This window comes from Neurospora crassa, linkage group IV (genome assembly GCF_000182925.2).
Source record: "Neurospora crassa OR74A linkage group IV, whole genome shotgun sequence".
Taxonomy (NCBI): Eukaryota; Fungi; Ascomycota; class Sordariomycetes; order Sordariales; family Sordariaceae; genus Neurospora; species Neurospora crassa.
Window position 1 is genome coordinate 1682372 of NC_026504.1, and position 18017 is coordinate 1700388.

Consider the following 18017-nt stretch of genomic DNA (forward strand, 5'->3'; position numbering starts at 1 on the left):
ATGATATTGAACTACGCGCGCCGTACATCTTTGTCAAACAGCTATTATCATCAGATCTCACTGCCTCTCTCTGTTCATAGTCTTTTCTTTTTGTTTTCTCACTGTCATACTGATTGTCATCCATCCATCTTCAAGACCACTTCAGTCGCTCTCCAAATCAATCAGCCTTCACCAGAAAATTCCAGGCTTGCAAAGCCCACCCCCAAGTCATCGACATGCGCGCCTCAGCATCGTCCTCGACCTCACTGCCATCACCCTCGCCTCCGGGGCCGTCATCCCCATGGACGCTGCAACCACTGTTGAGGCCGCGGTCGAGACCATCGTCGAGACTGCATCTTGTATCGAGGGCACCATCACCAACGCCGATGGAATCTCCTACACCTTCCTCGTCCACTTCGTACTCAAGCGCTCCATTGGTCAACGTGGCACATGTCTCAGCCCCAACAAAAGTAGGCGTTTCGGCTACTCCTACAGGACTTTGGACACGTGCGACGACACCATCAAGTCAACAAGATCAGCGTCGCCTCCCCTACAGGGAGACGATGACTATTTCTCGGCCAGCGTTACTGAAGCGAGATGCGATCCATGGTGTAGGCTCGTTATCATGTGTTCATGCGTATTCGGTATCGAGGCCACAAATGTTCAAGGCACCGAGGTCGGTAATAGCGATATCGCAGATCTGGTCAACCTCCCCATCAACACGTACCAGTTGGGCAGCAGGATTGGTGCTGAGGGAGTAACAAGTAGCGCCAGCTGGGGGGCCAAGGACCCAGTGGGCTATTTCCTGCCTCCTGGATGCGCCTACAGCGCGAGGGTTTGAGATCAGCTGCAGCCATGGGTATGTTCCCTCTTTCTATTTTCTTTTGTTGGGACCAGCTTTGCCAGTCTCATGCCGTAACAAAAGAGTGGCGGTTCCACAGCCTCCGTGATGCGCATTGATTGTGTTTGAAAAAGGTGGCATTTGTGAGGTTCGGGGAAGTCAGTCTCCTCTTGAGCGCAAGACGATGGTCATGCAGGCGTTTTTATTGGTTTGTCCCTCGTGCGGTGCCTGGTCAGGAAACCGTCGAGGGGCATGTTTGCGACATTCAAAGGCATCCGATTGTGCTTGCCTACTTCTTCAACATTTCTTTCGCCTTTCCTTCTTCGAGCCAACACTCGAAGAACAAGGCCCCTGCCTCGACAGACCGGATTGGAGATGTCTTGACACCTCCAACATCTGCGCCTGGTTCCGGCCTTGAGCGAGAGGCGGGTTGAAGGTTGGGTTCGGAAGGAATCCACGCTTGGGGATGCTAAATTTCATAAGCAGATGTCAGCCTAAACCGCCTAGTCGGCCAAGGGAGGCAGTCAACCTACCCCAATGGGAGCAAGGGCCTCGTCTCTTAACTCCACGGCCACGGTAAAAGTACATCCCTCTGGCAGGGCATCCAGCTTCTCGGCAGCATGCGCCATTCTTCGCAGTGCACCACGTAACTGCTCGTCGAGATCGGGCAAGCTCACTGTGTGAGCGGTAGGGAAATAGTATTCGTCGTCTCGACTGTCTTCATTTCTGTGCTCTTTCGCTAAGGCTTTTTCAAAGGCTCGCATTGGCTTGGCACCACCAGGCCACGCGGGGAATCGGCTGACGTCAAACATCCAGCGTTCAAGAACCGAACCTGGTGGGATGATCTGAGAGGATGCTGGTTGCGTAGCATCAGACGACACTTCTGCTTCGAGAGGGGAGTGAATGACGACGGCAATGCGTGATACACGGCCCTCTGCAATCTGAGCGGCCACGGCTTTGACAGCATCGCGTATCCAGGCGCAGACCTTGGGATGGCGGTTCTGGTGCACCGGGAGATTGTAGGCGCGAGCAGAGAGAAAGGTAGGTTGCGGGTAGATTCCCCGATAGTAGAGAATATTGTGAATGGCGACAACCAAAAAGTTGTTGAAGGATTGTAACAGGACGATGCTTGAATCATAAGGCAGGGGCTGAGAGGGCGGTTCTTCGTAGATTTCCTGGCGGCGGTATTGGTGTCGCTGCTCAGACCGAGACTGGAGGGGAGAGGTAGGAGAGGAAGGGACCGGAGAAGACATGATGATCAGTGGTAGCTAATATCCAACTGGTATAGGCGAGATGTTTCGTCACTTGACTTTGATGATGACTTGAACAGACTTGAACAAAAAATCATGGAAGATTAGTTCGAGTAGGTTGCTTTGAGTAGGCCAACGGAAGGAGCGAAAGAAAAGGGACTCTGTGAAAAGAGAATCCTGTGTGAAACAATGATGGTCATCTGTTTGTCATCACATCTCTCTCCACTTGCACGTACCCCAAGTCAAGATATTTCTTTGGACTGCGTGATGAGACGCGCAAGATCCGCGGAGAACAATGACCGCGTTTGGCAGGGACTGGAACCTTTTCAACGCCAAAGCAGGTGACGAGCCCCACCAATGCCCCGCCATCTGAGATGACTGTACAGAATATGTACATTCGTCTCTGTTGATGTCGTCAGCAATACCGATATTTCTGTAAAATCTTTGCAAAGAAGCTCGACCCTTGGAAGTCCAGCTGCTTCTCCCCTCCTGCCACTCTTTTCGTCCATGATCTTCAGATAGCTTTCTTCCGCTCGCGTCCCGGACTATCGCGACCTCCACCACCCACCACCAGAGCCGTATCACAACAGGCGTGCTTGACCGCATCCTGTTGTTCACTCTGCCGACAAAATAAAAGGCCCCCGTCTTAGCAGCTTCGCCCTTCATATTTTCCCTTCATATTTTCTTGAACGACAACACTTCTCCCTTCTCTCGACTTGTGTAGTCCCTTGGGCACCTCGACATTTTTGCCGATTTCGATCCCATCCCGTCGCATACCATATACCCCCCGACCGGACCACCAAAACTCCCGTCATACCTCGACTGAATTTTTGGAACTTGGACTTGATCATACAGCCTTGATCTCGGTATCGATATTCACACCCTTACGCGACCATCTCTTCCTTATACCCCATCTTGTAACGCCGTCACAATGGATCAAATGGAGCAACAACTGGCGCAGCTGCTTGCCAACACGCAGCTTCCCGACGAGGGCCCTCGCAAGCAGGCCGAGCTCGATCTCTCTCAAGCCAAGGCGAACCCCGATTTCCCAATTGCGATTGCCCGCGTTGGTATCAACCCCTCGTTCCCCGTCAGCATCCGCCAGTCTGCCTTGACCTACCTGCGTCAGTTTATCGAGGACAACTGGAGCCCAGACGATGGCGAAGCCCCCCGCTACCCTATTTCCGATCACTACAAGCACGAACTCAGAGAGGTGCTGCTGGCCCTCTGCCTGGGAAGCGAGGGCGACAGAAAGGTCAAGGTTGCCACCAGTCTGGTCGTCAGCAAGATTGCTCAGGCCGACTTCCCCGACAGATGGCCTACCTTGCTACCCAGTGTCCTGGGTGTTATGCCCACCGGGACCGACGACCAGCTGCACGGTGCCTTGCGCATTCTTCAAGACCTTGTCGAGGAAAGTCTGACTGACGAGCAATTCTTCGGCACCGCGCGCGAAATCATCAAGGCATGCTACGATGTCGCCCTCAACAACGACCGCAAAAAGAACCACCGTGCCCTGGCCGTCGTGGTGTTCCGCAGCTGTTTCGATCTGATGGACATGGCCAAGGATGATCACAAGAAGGAAGTCACCAGCTTCGCCCAGGAGATTTTGGCCGGCTGGCTCCCCTTCATGGAGCTTGTCATCAACTCACCACTTCCTGACCGCGAAGAGGCCGGTTCCCAGCCCCAAAGCTGGTACGGCCCCATCACACTCAAGGTCCAGGTCGTCAAGACCCTGATCAAGATCAAGACCGTCTTCCCCTCTTTGCTTCTTCCCCACAGTCCCACCTTCTTCAGTGCCGTTTGGCAAGAGCTGTCGAGACTTCGGGACGCTTACCAGGACTTGTTCATCAACAACGAAGTCCAGAGCCGCCTGGAAGACAGCGATGGCCTACCCTATACTCTCGACTTCCTGGTTCTGGATGAGCTTGACTTCCTCAACCAGTGCTTGCGTGCGAGCCCTGTACAAAAGCACCTCGAGGCCGACATCAAGGCCCAACCTGACATGTCCAAGATCGATTGGGTCATGAAGCTCAACCAATTGCTGGTCTCGTACTCCCAGGTCACCCAAGAGGAGGAGGGCCTGTGGGACATTGATGTTTCCTTGTTCCTTGCCGAAGAGACGAGTGTCAGTGCAAACTACACTGCCAGGACGGCATGCGGCGACGTGGCTGTCAAGCTCGGCGAATGGCTCGGGCCCAAGGTTTTCCAAGGCCTTTATGAGGTTGCCAAGACTCTCTTTGGTAACAACACCAACAACTGGCGGGAGCAAGAGGCGTCGCTCTACCTGTTTAACTGCGCCCTGAACGACTTTTTGGACTGCGAGAAGACCGTTCCTGTCGAGGTTACCGCACCCTACGGAGAAATCATTCAGTACGCCGTCAACAGGCAAGATATGCCCGTCTTGTGTGCCCGGGGATTTCTTGCTGGAGCTGCGCTAAGCCAGGCCGCCGGCAGCCCGGCATACGGTCTTCTTGAACAAACCATCAAGACTGTTGGAAGCTCGGACTCGGAGCTTATCCAAGTCGCCTGCATTAAGGCCATGAATGGCTTCCTCCAGTCCACCCTCGAGCCGCAGTACCAAGGCCATATCCTCCAAGCTATCCAGGGTTACCTGAGTGGACTGGATCTTACCTCGCTAGAGGACTCGGATGACCTCCTGGTAACCATCGTTGAGACACTCAAGGCAGCCATTGCCGTGGACATGCGCACAGTTCTCCAACCTGATAGCACTGCTCTTGACATGCTTCTCACGCTTGGCAAGCACGGTGCTGCCAACTATCACGTGGAAATCAGCGTCTGCGAGGCGTTCGAGGAGATTGCCGAGGCCATGAAGGATGCGACTGCTTACCCAGCCTTCTGCGCCAAGGTCCTGCCATCTATCACTGGTGCTTTTGATGTGGCCAACGTCACTGGAGACGACCCGCTTGTCATTGTATGTTTTGTCTTCTTCACCTTCTTTCGGTTGTGTTGACTGTAGGTACTGACACTTCACAGCTCGCCGTTGAACTCTTATCAATCCTTGTCGAGTTTGGCGTGGAGCCTCTTCCTGCTGGTTTCGTTGAACACACCCTTCCCAAGCTTGCCAGGCTTCTAATGTCGTCGACCGAGGGTGAGGTCCTCCGTCCCGGCACGCAGGCCGTCAAGAACATGCTCATGCATGATCACCAACAAGTGTTTGCATGGAGTGATGAGAGTGGCCGTTCGGGTCTTGAGGTCTGCTTGATGGTTATCGACCGTCTTTTAGATCCTTCTATGGAGGACAATGCTGCTTCAGATGTCGGTGGTCTCGCGGCAGAGCTGGTCGAGAAGGCTGGTCCCCAGCGGCTTGGGCCTTACCTTGCTCAGCTCCTAAGGGCGGTTGCCGCACGTCTACACACCGCTCAGGAAGTGGCCATCATTCAGTCGCTCATCCTTGTCTTTGCGCGCCTTTCTCTTACCGTGGAAGGCGCCCGGGATGTCATCAACTTCTTGAGCGAGACTCCTATTGACGGCCAGAACGGACTCCAGATTGTCCTTAGCAAATGGCTCGAGAATTCGGCCATTTTCTCCGGATATGACGAGATTCGCCAGAAGTAAGCCCATGCCTATGCGTGTCGCTTGTTAGCAACTACTGACTTTGCGTCTTCTAGCATCATTGCCCTCTCCAAGCTGTATGAGCTTAACGATGCGCGTGTAAATGAAACCCTGGTCAAGGGTGATCTCATCATCAACAACGATACCAGAATTAGGACTAGATCAAGGGCCAAGCAGAGTAAGTCACCCTGTTACTGTTTTGGAAACTTTCGCCCACCAGTTTTACTGAGCCATCCATCTTCCAGACCCCGACCAGTACACCCAGATCCCCGCCCCGCTCAAGATTGTCAAGGTGCTCGTTGACGAGCTCGGCGCCACAGCCGGTTTCCACTCTGACGCGCGGTCTGCGGCCATGGCGCAAAATGTGGATGTAGAGGAGGAAGACGAGGATGAGGATGACGAGGGCTGGGAGGATGAGCCCGATGTTCTGGATCTTGGCCTCGGCTCTACCAAGGCTGAGCTCATGAGCTGGGCGGAGGGTAACCAGGCCCTGCGCGATCGTGATGACGAAACCCGCCACTACCTGGTTGGGTTCTTTGTCCGCGTCGCAACCGAGAACATTGGCAACTTCAATGACCGCTGGTACCAGCACCTTAACGAGGAAGAGAAGGAGAAGCTGCGGGAACTCAGCGCTCAATAAACGAGAAAATGGTTGGTCAGTGTCCGTCCTCGACGGCAAGGCAGAAGTGTGGCAAAGTGAAGTGTTCAACGGGTCATCGTCTGCAAGCATAAGGTATACAGAGGTTATATGGGCGAAGGAAATGATGAAGCAGATCTTATCGGCGGTTTTGCGTTAGCCTGTCTTTGGCATCAAGCGTTACGGCAGCATTGTTCGTAGGGAGGGAAAGTCCGCCTGGACTTTTATCATTCTTATCCGGAGATTTATCGTTCTATCGTTTGGTGCGTGCTGTTAGCGTTGGGATTGCAGGAGAAGAGTTACATACGTGTCGACTCACATATATCATCACTCATCGTTACTTGGTTGAGACAATAAATAAACATGCAAGAGGAGACGTAGCTGTTTTATAAGGCGCCCGGAACCATAAAGAGCCCATGGCAAGTTCTTCTTATCTTGTACCGAAGAATTTTGCGACATGCAGAAATGAGGAGGATCGACAATGCAGATATGAAGGTCTGGCAGTTACATCGATAACAATGTGAAGATTATAGACCTGAATCTGGATGCGTCCTAGCGCAGACCTGGACAGCTTTAATGCTTCCTTTCGTCCACGAGGAATCGATAATTGATGAATAAGTCGGGCCAGGAACTGAAAGAAGCTTATAACAACAAGGCCAGGGAATGCAGCTTTTAAGTTATAAAGCTTGTCGGACGTTCAACATCCAAACTTGCAAAGGGATCTAGCCTGCACAAGCCAGATAACTCCCATACACGCCCGTTAGACATTCCTTAATACTATGTACGTAGGCACTGCAGTTTCTTTTCAGTTCACACTTGCCTTCATCAATTTTCATTAGGTTTCTCTTGTTCGACTGGCATAACTCATACACAACCAACGGACGACAAGATGGATCGTCGTCTAGGGTGGATTTTTTTCAAAAGCACAAGTTTCATGTTTCAAGGAAACCGAATGATTTTTTTTTTGAATACCACAACACAACATGGTAGTATAGGTGATTTTCATCATGACATGACATGACATGACATGACAATGCCTCTCGTAGTCAACGTACATTACCTAGATACCTACCTCTACTTAGACTAGATAATTTAAGCTGATGCTGATATACTGTGGTATCATGGCGGATAGGGTTGAATGGCTGAGGTGGTCATCTCTCAAGGACTCTCCAGGTGGAAAAAAATTCAAAAATTGTAGAAAGTAAAAATCAAAAAGATTTTATCCTGAAAGAATTGGGGAAGTTCATGTATCAAGCAAGCACCGCGCGGAATCAACAAAGGGGATGCATCTGACAAGATAGTCCAGTCAATTGGGATTTCTAATTTTTGTGATACGTCCGGTGGATGAGATTCAATGCTTCATGCAGGATGATGGGTTTGATCTTTACTACGAAGTTTTGGGAAGACGATTTCGGATGTAAGGGGAGAGCAGGTATCCCCGAGACCTTTTGCTACACAGCAAGTACGAGAGCAGGCATTTCGGCATTCGATAGCGATAGCAATACTTTACGACAGTCTTACAAGAAAGAGGTGTTGGACGATACAACAGAAGGACACACTATCACTAAAATTATGAGTCTGAATAAAGTATGTAGTAGGCTTAATAATTCGACTTGTTAATGAGTCTGTAGCATTGGCTCCGTCATCTGCTACTTTTGATCTTCCATATGGCTCTTCTGTGCTGTACTTATGCTCGATGCTCGATTCTCCTCTCTCGCAAAACAGCCATTATTATGCAACCCCAACACAACCACAACATAGGCACCAACCTACTTCACCACACTATACCAACATATATCAAGACACAGCGCACACCAATCAAAAGCCAAGTACCCTCAATATGACACCATGCTCCCCTTTTGTTTACACACTTCCAGGACCCCGAGTATTAAACCAACACGCCAAAGATAAACGGCACTGTCTGAAAATCATGACCCGTCAACCCCATCAAGACCTTGCACCCTCTCCACCGGCGTACTGCTAACCCCCGCCTTAACCAGTGCCCTCAAACTCGCCATCTCCCTCTTCAACCTCGCATTCTCCTTCTTGACTCTTGCCGCCTCCTCACTCTGCTCCCTCAGTTTCGCCATTAATTCCTCCTTATCCTCCCTTCCCTTACCCTTGAGCGCCTTGAGTATCTTGCCCAATTCGCTATTGAACTTCTCATACAACAACTCGTTCTCCGCCGTCGCCTCCTTGTAAAGCTGATCGATGGCTTTCACTTTGGCTTCTGCGACCCTCAAAGTGGCTTCCATCTCCCGATTTATCTCCGCCTGGCGCTCCTGCAGGTCGAGCATGGCGTGCGGGACGCGCTCCTCGAGGGCGCGGACGGCGCTGGAGAGGCGGCGGATTTCCGTGGAGGCGGAGCGCGGAAGCGTGGCGTTGATGCGGGTCATGTCTTCGGAGATGCGGCTAAGCTCGGACTGGAGGGTGGCATCGACTTCTTCGACGGCTTTGAGCTCGGTTTGCAGACGTTCGCGGAGCTTTTGGGGGGAGCGGAGGCCGAGGCGGCCGCTGGAGGAGGTCGGAACTTTCAACCCCCCGTTGTTATAGGGCAGGGTAGGACGGCTCGGAGATCTGGCGAGTCTACCCCCAGTGTCGGCAGCGCCATTGCTGGTGCTGTTGCTGTTGGATGATGGACGTTCGGCTGTAGGGAGCCGGGAAGGCTTGAGGGTGGGAATTTGGGGGACCGAAAGGGACTTGGGCCGACTCCGAATTGGGAGGGAGGAGCTAAAGGCCTTTTTGTCGGGTGGGGTGCACGGGGATGATGCCAAGGGACTGACAATTGGGCTTTCCTTCTGCCGCGATGAATACAATGGTGGTACAACTTCAGCGCCAGGGCTGACACTAAAGCCCGAACCGGGACTTATGGATATCTTGGTGGGTGAGTTCGGACTGATCGGAATCTTGGTCGGTGCCGGGAGACGGGGCGCCGTGTGAAACTTCTGGGAGGCCTGTTTTCTGTTAATCTGAGCGGGAACAGGGGCGGCAGCGCTGTCGACGTCGATGACTAGCGGCGACTCTTTGTCGTCTACCGGGGGCGGGCTTGTAACCGATTCTACCAGGGTCGTGGACGACAATACCGACTTCAGATCCGACAACGAGCTGCGACGCTTCTTCTTTAACCGGTTGGATTCGGTAAATGCTTCTTCATCTTCCGGCTCGCCAATCGTCTCTAATCGTTTTGAACTAGACGGACGGTGCGTGATGTCATCGAAAGCTCCGGCGATTGGAGGCCTGTCTCGCGACCCTGGGCGTCGCGACCTGTTGGGTGTTGGTGGGTTGAAGAAAACGCTTATATCGATTGATTTTGACCTACTCGCTTTGGAAAGGCTCGAACTTTCACCTGGGCTCCTTGTGTGCTTGCTGAGGGACCGCCATACCGAAGAACGATCGGAATCTGTTTTGCTGTTTTGCCGGAGGAGGTTGTCGAACCCAAACTTTCTCCGCAGCGACGAGCTGTTGGACGTCACTGATCCCGTAACGGACTTTTGGCTCCGGTTACTCGCGGTAATATCGTCGTGTGAGCTGTTGAGCTGTAGGGTTGCGGCAAAGCTGTGGTCCTCGAAGATTCGGTCGCAGTCTTCAACAAGGCGGTCTAGGAGATTGATGTAATTGGAACCGGTGCCGTCGTCGACAAGTAATTCTGCGAACGCTAGTGTCAAGGCGCCCCGATCTCCGTCGTTCGAGCATCCATCTAATAAATCTGCCAGTAGTTTGATCAGTGCGGTGAAAGCCCGTCGGTTCTGTGGGGCCAGGTCTCGGAAAATGAATCGGACAAAGTCGCCAAATTCTCCCACCACTCTCTTGGAAGCCCGGACCTGGAGGGCATCAAGCGCATGCATGGTTATGATCGGTCCTATCTGATCGCGCCATGCGATGCGCACAAACTTCTCGAACGCGGCAAACACTATGTCAGTGCCCACCTCAGCCGAGGCTTCCAAATCGAATGGAAATTCAATCAGTCTGTTGTAGAGGTCGTTGACCAACAGTTCGTCTGCCATGGATCTAGTAAGCAGTGTTCGGCCATGATAGTAGCCTTTACGAGCCTGTAGATTGGCAATGAAACCAGTGAAGGTCTGTTCAAGACGGAACAGTGGGTTTTCGGGGCGCATGTCTTCAGCAGTGCCCATCTTGATACTATGTTGTTCCTTAATTTGGGCCGCAAGCAACAGCAATTCGTTGCGGCTGTTTGTCCTGGCCATCTGCGAGGGGAGCAGAGCGGGAGCACTCCCATTAGGATTCCGCTGGTGCCCCCTTATCGAGCCACTGGGCGTACTTTCTGTGAGTGTAACACTGGGCGTGCTGCCACCGAGGAAATTCGACAACAACTTGACGGGGGACGCGCTTTGTGAGCGCTTATGGCCTTTTTCCATGTCTTTTGATCCCATGTGGAGGCCGCGTAGGATTTTGGTATAGTAGTGAACAAGGGCGGGGGCGAGTCTTAGGTTAGCGACACAGGTTTGGGTACTTAGCAACTGGATAATTCTGCGTGAGAGGGTTGGTAGAAAGTCGTCCAGGGCAACTTCATCGCTGAATTTCTTGCCGTTTAAGCCAAGAGTATTCATCGATATCCTCCTGAGATCCGCGGTACTGATCTCGACCACGACCTCTACGCCGTAATGACCGACTGGGGCGCTCTTGGTACCTAGGTCCATATCCAGGACAACCCGGATAGGTGCTGGTTCTCGTCGGCCTTCGATGAGTTGATCTGCCGCCTCCTGAAAAACGGCTGCGTGTAGCCGGAAATTGTTGTCTTCCATCCTCACCGAACGCAAAGTCCAAGTGGGGTCTTCTCTCTCCTGCTCGGAAAATCGACCCTCGATACGGGCCTTGGCGATTTCTTCACTCCATTTGGAAGCCCTACCCTCATACATTTCTTGCAGTATGAAACACCTTGAGGTAATCGCCTTGCCACCGAAATACTCGCCAGAATGTGACCCCTTCATATCAGCAGTCGAGGCCATCCAGATTAGCCTACCATCAGCAGATTCTGTAAAGCGAACATCGGCAAGGTTATGCCACCCCGTAAGCGCGAACTCCCACATTCCTGGTCCTCCAGCAACATTTGTCATGGATGCGAGCAGGCCGGCGGGTGATGGCTTGTCGATCTCGCGCAGTAGGTCACGACCCGTAAGTCCTGAGTCGGTCTTCTTCTTGAGAATAACGATAATGTCGGAGAACACAAGGAAAATGCCGGCATTTTCATGGAGATCTGATTCTCGCAGCTCATCGAAAGGGGGAGATAGCTCGATGAAGTCGGCAGCCACGGCTAACCTTCCCTGTGGCTCCAAGTCTGGGGGCCAGCATTCCACCATTGCGCGTAACCTGTTAATTATGTGGGGCTTGTCTCCGGCGCCCTCGTCTAGAGAGCAGATGTTGGTGATTATGTCTCTTGCACGAAGCATCAGTTGCAGGGCAGGATGCGTAATGGGCAGACAGTTCACAATCTGGTCGATCATAAGACTGTATCGTGGCAATCGCTGGACTGGCTCTATGAGGAGGGATCGGACGGCTTGTTCTCCTTTCTGGGCTACCCGCTGGCGAAAGCTTGATTGCTGTTCTAGAAATAGGTTGAGTAGCCGAGGAAATTCCCGACTGGCCCGGATGTAGTCCTGATAGCACTCGGTAAACTTAGGGAACCACTCCATGAAGAGGCGGGCCATGGCCAGAGCACCGCTGGGGTCCTTGACCTTGACAGAGCCCTCTCTATGTATTGGGAATGGGGTCTCCATGTCTCTAATCGCATCCTCTTCCGTATCGTCCATAATCCGCCGAAGCTCGTGCATGAATGCCGTGTTGAGCTGCAGTATCTCATCCGCCGATGGCGGGAAGAGCTTATCCAGATCCTCCTCTGACGGGCTGATGCTACCAGTAGCTCGTGCCTTTGCTCCTTGGCGGAATTCGTCGGCCACATGGTTTACCAATTCGTTCACCTTGAGCACATAGCGCTCCTCGGTATCGACCAACTCGCCCAGCTTCATGCGCAATTCCACTTTTTGGTTCCTTGAAAACGACTTGGTCCGGTTTCGTAATGAAGAGGGCCGCGAAGGTGCGCGACGTAACTTGGATGTGGGAAGGAACACAGGCTCTCCAAACAGCTTGACCAAGGGAGTATAGCCGCCGTACTGCCTGAGAGTCGGATCCAAAATATCGTCTTCGTCCTCAGGTACCTCCTCGAGTTCCTCGTCATCAAGGGGAATGATGGAACCGGGGGGCAATACCAAGTCGATATCCACGTTATTTATGTGTTGTGTTTGTAGTGCAACCTCGAGAGTCTGAATCACGTCGGCGGTGTTTTCGACGGGAACGGCCGACTGGGCGAGGTCGGCGGCATGCTGAGGGCTGAATAACGTAGCTGCCGTATCGGGAGCCCTTGGGCCTCGTGTGGGATATTGGTGTTTTAGGTAGGCTTTGACGGCTTCTGGTAGCTCGCTGAAGTACTTGTACAGGCCAAAGGCCAGTCCTCTACATATCTCGTCACCCTGAAACTCGCGCGGCAGGTGGTCGACAACATCGTAGAAGGGGGAGTTGGGAGAGATGGTGATACGGTGAAAGGACATGAAGCCAGCCGGGCTATAGACATGGACCTGAATGCGCGAGCTGTTGAGAGTGTAGTTTGCTGTCGTCGAAGGGCCGTGGAAGATGAGGACCGGGAGATGGCCCAGCAAAGGGTCCGTGGTGTAGTAGAGTGTGACATGCTCTGGCGAGATGGCCAGTTCCTCCGTGACACGAACCATATTGGCCTCAATTGGTCGCCGTGCTCATGACGCTCTCGCGGCCGATATTGGGGGGAAAAGGTGGAGAGATGGTCGCGCAAGAAGGGGGAGGTAGGCGACAAGGTTTGCGACAGACGACTGATGACTTGCGACTTGGCGGGAGATGTGTCGGGGGGTATAGGCGGCGTCGACTCTGTGAGAGGCTCTCGTCGGGACCAGCCCCAGGGAGGTAGGGGGGAAGGCGCAAAGTAAACAGACGGATCGAGTCGTCGGAATCAGGGAGCTATAGGCTTATCGACGGCGGCAGTATGCAGGGAGGACGACTTGGTGGTGGCAGCTATAGCGAAGCCCTGGGAAGAGCAAATTGTCTCGAAAAGGCTCTCGGTCGCGTTGTGTCTAATTCGTGTGCAGTCGGGTCGGTGCAGGTCGAATCGGTACGTATCCTAAGTGAAGAGGTCGGGACGGTATGTTTTTGGCGGCTCTGGCCTTGGCTGGGTAGGTCAAGGTAGGTAGGCAGGTGGTGGTGGTTGGGATTTGGCGGTGCAGACCTGCAGACACGGTGACTTAGCAGCGGAAAAGGTCGAGCTTAAGAGAGTTGCACTGCAGCTGTGGCGCCAGAGTTATTTCCGCCTTTTGGGGACGAAATCGTAAATAAACAACAATAGTGCAGAAGCAGGCCGGGCATGGAGCTGGGATAAGGGCCATGTACCTGGACGTTGAGTGAAGAGAGATTGCGCTGGCGGCGTTGGACCAAAGCCGCGACAGGGGACCTCTTCTTCCTTTTTGGGGCCTAATATTACGGTGTATGTGAAGGTACTAAGGTATGCGGCTCGTCGATATAGCAGCTGGCGTCTTGGGAAATATTTGCCGATTAGATAGAAGGTAATGTATGATGTATGTTGTGGTAACCGTGATTTGTACAACGAACTCAAAGCTGAGTAGAACGTGGTGCTTGGTGCATGGTAATTTGGAAAAGAAGGGAGAAAAGAGAAACGATGGACTAGTTGATTGGTTGGTTGGTTGGTTGGCTGGTTGGTTGGTGCCGTGAGTGACCGACTGGTGGTAAAGCGAGCGCAAGCTGCAAAAAGAGCAGCAGGCAGTGACGATGGTTCCGTTCCTCTACAGACGGGAACCCAACATGCAGGAAGAGCGACGGGACTGGTACCACTACCACTGGACTGGACGACGCAGGTCGACGATGCAACGTAGCGTAATCGAGAGCCCGGTTCGTCGGGGCTGAGGGAACGTGAGGTTGAAAGTTTGGTTCGTTGAGTAGGAAAGACCAAAAGGAAGGAAATTAGTGCGAAACACGACACAACAACGAGCTGGCCTGAGTGAACGGACGGGGAACGGGCAACGGGGGGCCACGGGCTCGGGGGGGGGGAGGATCATGTCAAGCAATGCGACATGGGGTGCTGCCCTGGAGCTGGAGAGCTGCCGTGGAGTTGGGCTGGAGCTAGACTCCTTGACCGATGGCCGGTGGCCGGGATGTACCGTGTACCGGGGCTCCGGGGGTGCTTGCTTTGCCCTGCTTCCTTCGACCGCTACCGCTTCCACTTTGTCGGGGAGATATCGGAGCTACCGGGCGGTGACGCTCTCTATGTATAACTGAATGATGTGGAAAAACGGACGTCTGGAAATTAGCAGTAATAGCTTCGTTGCTGTTTTCGCAAATGCACCGCCCAACGCTCCCCGTCAACCTTTTTTCGCCGAACTCTCGCCTTTCTGCTCGTCAACCCACGCGTCCATGGTTAACCAAAAAAAGGGATATTACATACACCACAAGCCCGTTGGAGTGGATCACCCTAGTTTCTTAACTTCTTCCGATCCCTTTCTTGGCTCTTGCGTAACTTTGTGGCTTCGCTCTCATGGCGTGCATTTGGCTGTCCCAATGGGTCATTTTGCCCCACCGAACAGAGAGAGAAGCCCCAGGAAGCTGAAAGTGTGAACGTTACTGAACCGTTTGATTGCGCTCCCCGCTGAAAAGGCCTTGGCATTTGTATTTTGGCGGAGAGAAGGTCGGGCAGGTGGTCCGAGCTCTTTTATATTACTGTTTAACCTGCACATAACGATCAAGGGTGTTTCTGGTGTTCTGATCGTTGTGCCCAGAATATCGTTAATGTAAGGTTGGGGTATTTTGGTGCCCACATTTCTACTAACAGGGGGTTCAAAAGACTGGAGAACAACGTGCTTGTATTGAATAACTAGTTACTATAGCGATTTTGCTGTAGAACCGTTTGTGAAGTACGAATCGAAGGTTGACTGCTTTTTTTCATCCCTAGAGCGCAATTAGTCCCAGAACAACAGTTTCTGGCGCCTTCTAAGCATCGCCAACTACACCATATTTATATTTTCTTATTATTCTTCGTAATAAATAACAGTAGTAATAGCTTTAAATACTTCTACAATAGTAATCTCTACTATTTTAATATCCTAATTATTATCGCCATTATCTAATTCTTAAACTTTAAAAAAAGTCTCAATAACGTACTAGAGGATATCTTAAGGGTCTTTACAAGCTTACTCTTCTAATAGGTTAATAAAATTAATAATATTTATTACGTCTTTAACCCGCCTAATTCTAACGAATTCTTTTATTAACCGTTATATATAAATAGCCTCGTTCTAGTTAGGAGGTTGTTGTTCTAGACTATATACGGGTCCTAATAATTGTAACTTCTTCCAATAGTTATCAATAATTTCAATCCTAACTTTATACCTCTATATATTAAAAACTTAGTATACTACTTACAATATTGTAGTCTTTTTAATAGCGTCTTCGCTATTAAGGGTATAGTAGACTAAGTATTGTAACTAAACGTAGCAATAATAAACTTTTAAACTATTAATAATCCCTTAATCTATAGGCTAGTAGATAGAAGTAGTATTAGCGGGTAGAACTTCGACAGTAGTATTAGTTAGAGGATAATTACTATACTACTCTTTTAATTGCTTTAAGGCGGAATAATAAGCAAATACACTATTAATTAGTAATAATACTCGTTAGCCAACTATTTAATAGTTAAACTAGTAAAGGAATTCTATAAAGATAGAAGTAATTATTTATACCTTCTTATTACTCTTCTATACAATAGGGAGGTTAGTAATAAGCCGCCTATCCTTCCCGAAAGAACGAAGGTTCTTAATATTACTAAAAATCTATAGATTTAGTTTATAAATACTAATTGTATTAATATAAGGGAGTATAGTAATCCTCTCCTTCTTTCTTTTTAACTCTACTTAAAATTTAATAGTTAATATAATATTAAAAATTATTAACTAGAATAACGCAATCTCGTCGGTATTATACGTATTCTTTAATCTATACTCTTTAACTAAACGCTTAATAACCTTAATTCATTTATAGGATCTAGTAATATTAATTAATCCGGCTTTATTAGACTACTTGTACTTCTTAATATAGTAGCGGCGTTTAAATCCGGTAAACTAGCCACTCGAAAAACCAGGCTAGAGTAGAAGCCGGAAATTAAATATTCTAAGCTATAGAGATTTGGCTACTTCCTTAATTATATCGCCGGAAATAGGCAGCCGGTTATTCTTTATACGAATAACCTATTTAAATAGAGCCTTCTCGAATATAAGATACTCTATTGAATAAATTCGAGAGATACCGCTAACGCCCCTTATAAAAATCTTCTTATCTAAGTAAACAAACTTAAATTTCAAGGATTCGGATATAGTAAACTGTCCAACGGAGTAGCCCAATTCTTTAGTAGCCCAAGCGGCGACCTCGCACTATATATACTTAGGGTTATCGCGAATAAAGGCGCGAATCTTTTAACAGTAAATCTCGCTAATAGTATACCGGCACTGGGATTTGTAAGGTAATATAGTATTGATACTTTGAAAGAGCGCTCGATTTTAGTCATAAAAGTAAATAAATGGTCTTGAACAATAAAGATTTGAGTGAGTTGAGTAGGGTTGATTATACTAGATTTTAAAAATTAGAAATGAAATACAATAGTTAGTAAGGGGTTAACACTCCTATTAGGAGGTATTAAGGACTGGCAAGGGGTATTAGGGTAGCTGACAGAGCTGTCAAATAGGGGTAACTATAACAATATTAGTGTATTACTAAGCAAGAATCTGATTTAAATCATAATGTAAAGGTTGATCGTTACTCCCATACTAATCTGCACCGTTACCGTGATTTTGAGCGTTATGGCCAGAATATCGTTATATGGCTGATCGTTATGTGCAGGTTAAACAGTATAGACATTTAACCCTTCCGTTCCTGGTCCCTGTCGGTCGTTTGTGCCTGAACTCCACCACCCAAAACACCGGGCAGCAGACCTGGGAAGATGGAAGCTGCAGCGAATCCAGGCACACGACACAACTCCGCCGCATGAACGCCAGGACTTTGGATTGTGTCCTTGTTTTGACGACCATCGCGACCTCCAACCCTTCCATTCCAGGCATTTTCCAGCCCCTGACTCTCGTTCGGGAATTGTGCAAAAAAACACCATCATTCACAAGCACGATAATATCGATGTTAAGGTCAAGAAGTATAGTACTTGTATCAACCGATGCGCGGGCTAGTACCAACGACTCAGCCTCCTTCGACTCCTTCTTTGCCATGAATTATTCTTGGATTTCTTGGGTCGCGTCCCGAACCCGAACCCGGATGCTTCATGCCATTCCTTATCGATGATCGACATCACACCCGCCATCCGAATATTCGGGAACGTCCGCCTTGGTCAGCCTTGCATTTCTGGCAATCCGACATCCATGGGCCATCCACTAGACCACTACCACATCTCCATTGTTGTCGTGCGATGTGTATTTCTTGCAGTTCATAGTCTTTTTTGGACCTCCTAGCTAGGGGCTACGGAACCGGGTAAGGGGCACTCACATGGTTGATATTTATAACCACCATCAAATATCGGATGAACACCCTACGCGAGACATTTCTCTCCACGATGATGGGCTCGATTTAGTATTTCAACGGTGACCCCTGAGAGCAGCGATTTGTATGGCAGAAATGGCTTTGGCGAGCT

The 18017-nt window shown here is 50.3% G+C and overlaps 4 protein-coding genes across 4 annotated transcripts; 2 read left to right on the plus strand and 2 right to left on the minus strand.

The window, feature by feature from the left end:
* Positions 1-2348, minus strand: mus-26 (mutagen sensitive-26). Its single transcript, XM_956844.2, has 2 exons — positions 1354-2348; positions 1-1289 (listed from the first exon to the last, which is right to left on the minus strand). The coding sequence occupies exons 1-2, from the start codon at positions 2071-2073 to the stop codon at positions 1110-1112; spliced, it is 900 nt and encodes a 299-aa protein (XP_961937.1). The 5' UTR covers positions 2074-2348; the 3' UTR covers positions 1-1109.
* Positions 71-820, plus strand: NCU16766 (hypothetical protein; the record flags this gene model as incomplete). The annotated part of the gene is made up of 1 exon (XM_011396074.1): positions 71-820. Exon 1 carries the CDS (start codon positions 281-283, stop codon positions 818-820), a length of 540 nt encoding a protein of 179 aa, XP_011394376.1. The 5' UTR covers positions 71-280.
* Positions 2349-2525: 177 nt separating the features above from the next.
* Positions 2526-6683, plus strand: NCU06578 (KapG). The gene is made up of 4 exons (XM_956845.3): positions 2526-5002; positions 5065-5642; positions 5700-5821; positions 5889-6683. The coding sequence occupies exons 1-4, from the start codon at positions 3002-3004 to the stop codon at positions 6281-6283; spliced, it is 3096 nt and encodes a 1031-aa protein (XP_961938.1). The 5' UTR covers positions 2526-3001; the 3' UTR covers positions 6284-6683.
* Positions 6684-7862: 1179 nt separating this feature from the next.
* Positions 7863-14370, minus strand: bud3 (bud3-like). The gene is made up of 2 exons (XM_956846.3): positions 13709-14370; positions 7863-13547 (listed from the first exon to the last, which is right to left on the minus strand). The coding sequence occupies exon 2, from the start codon at positions 13018-13020 to the stop codon at positions 8209-8211; it is 4812 nt and encodes a 1603-aa protein (XP_961939.3). The 5' UTR covers positions 13021-13547; positions 13709-14370; the 3' UTR covers positions 7863-8208.
* Between the last annotated feature and the right edge of the window lie 3647 nt (positions 14371-18017).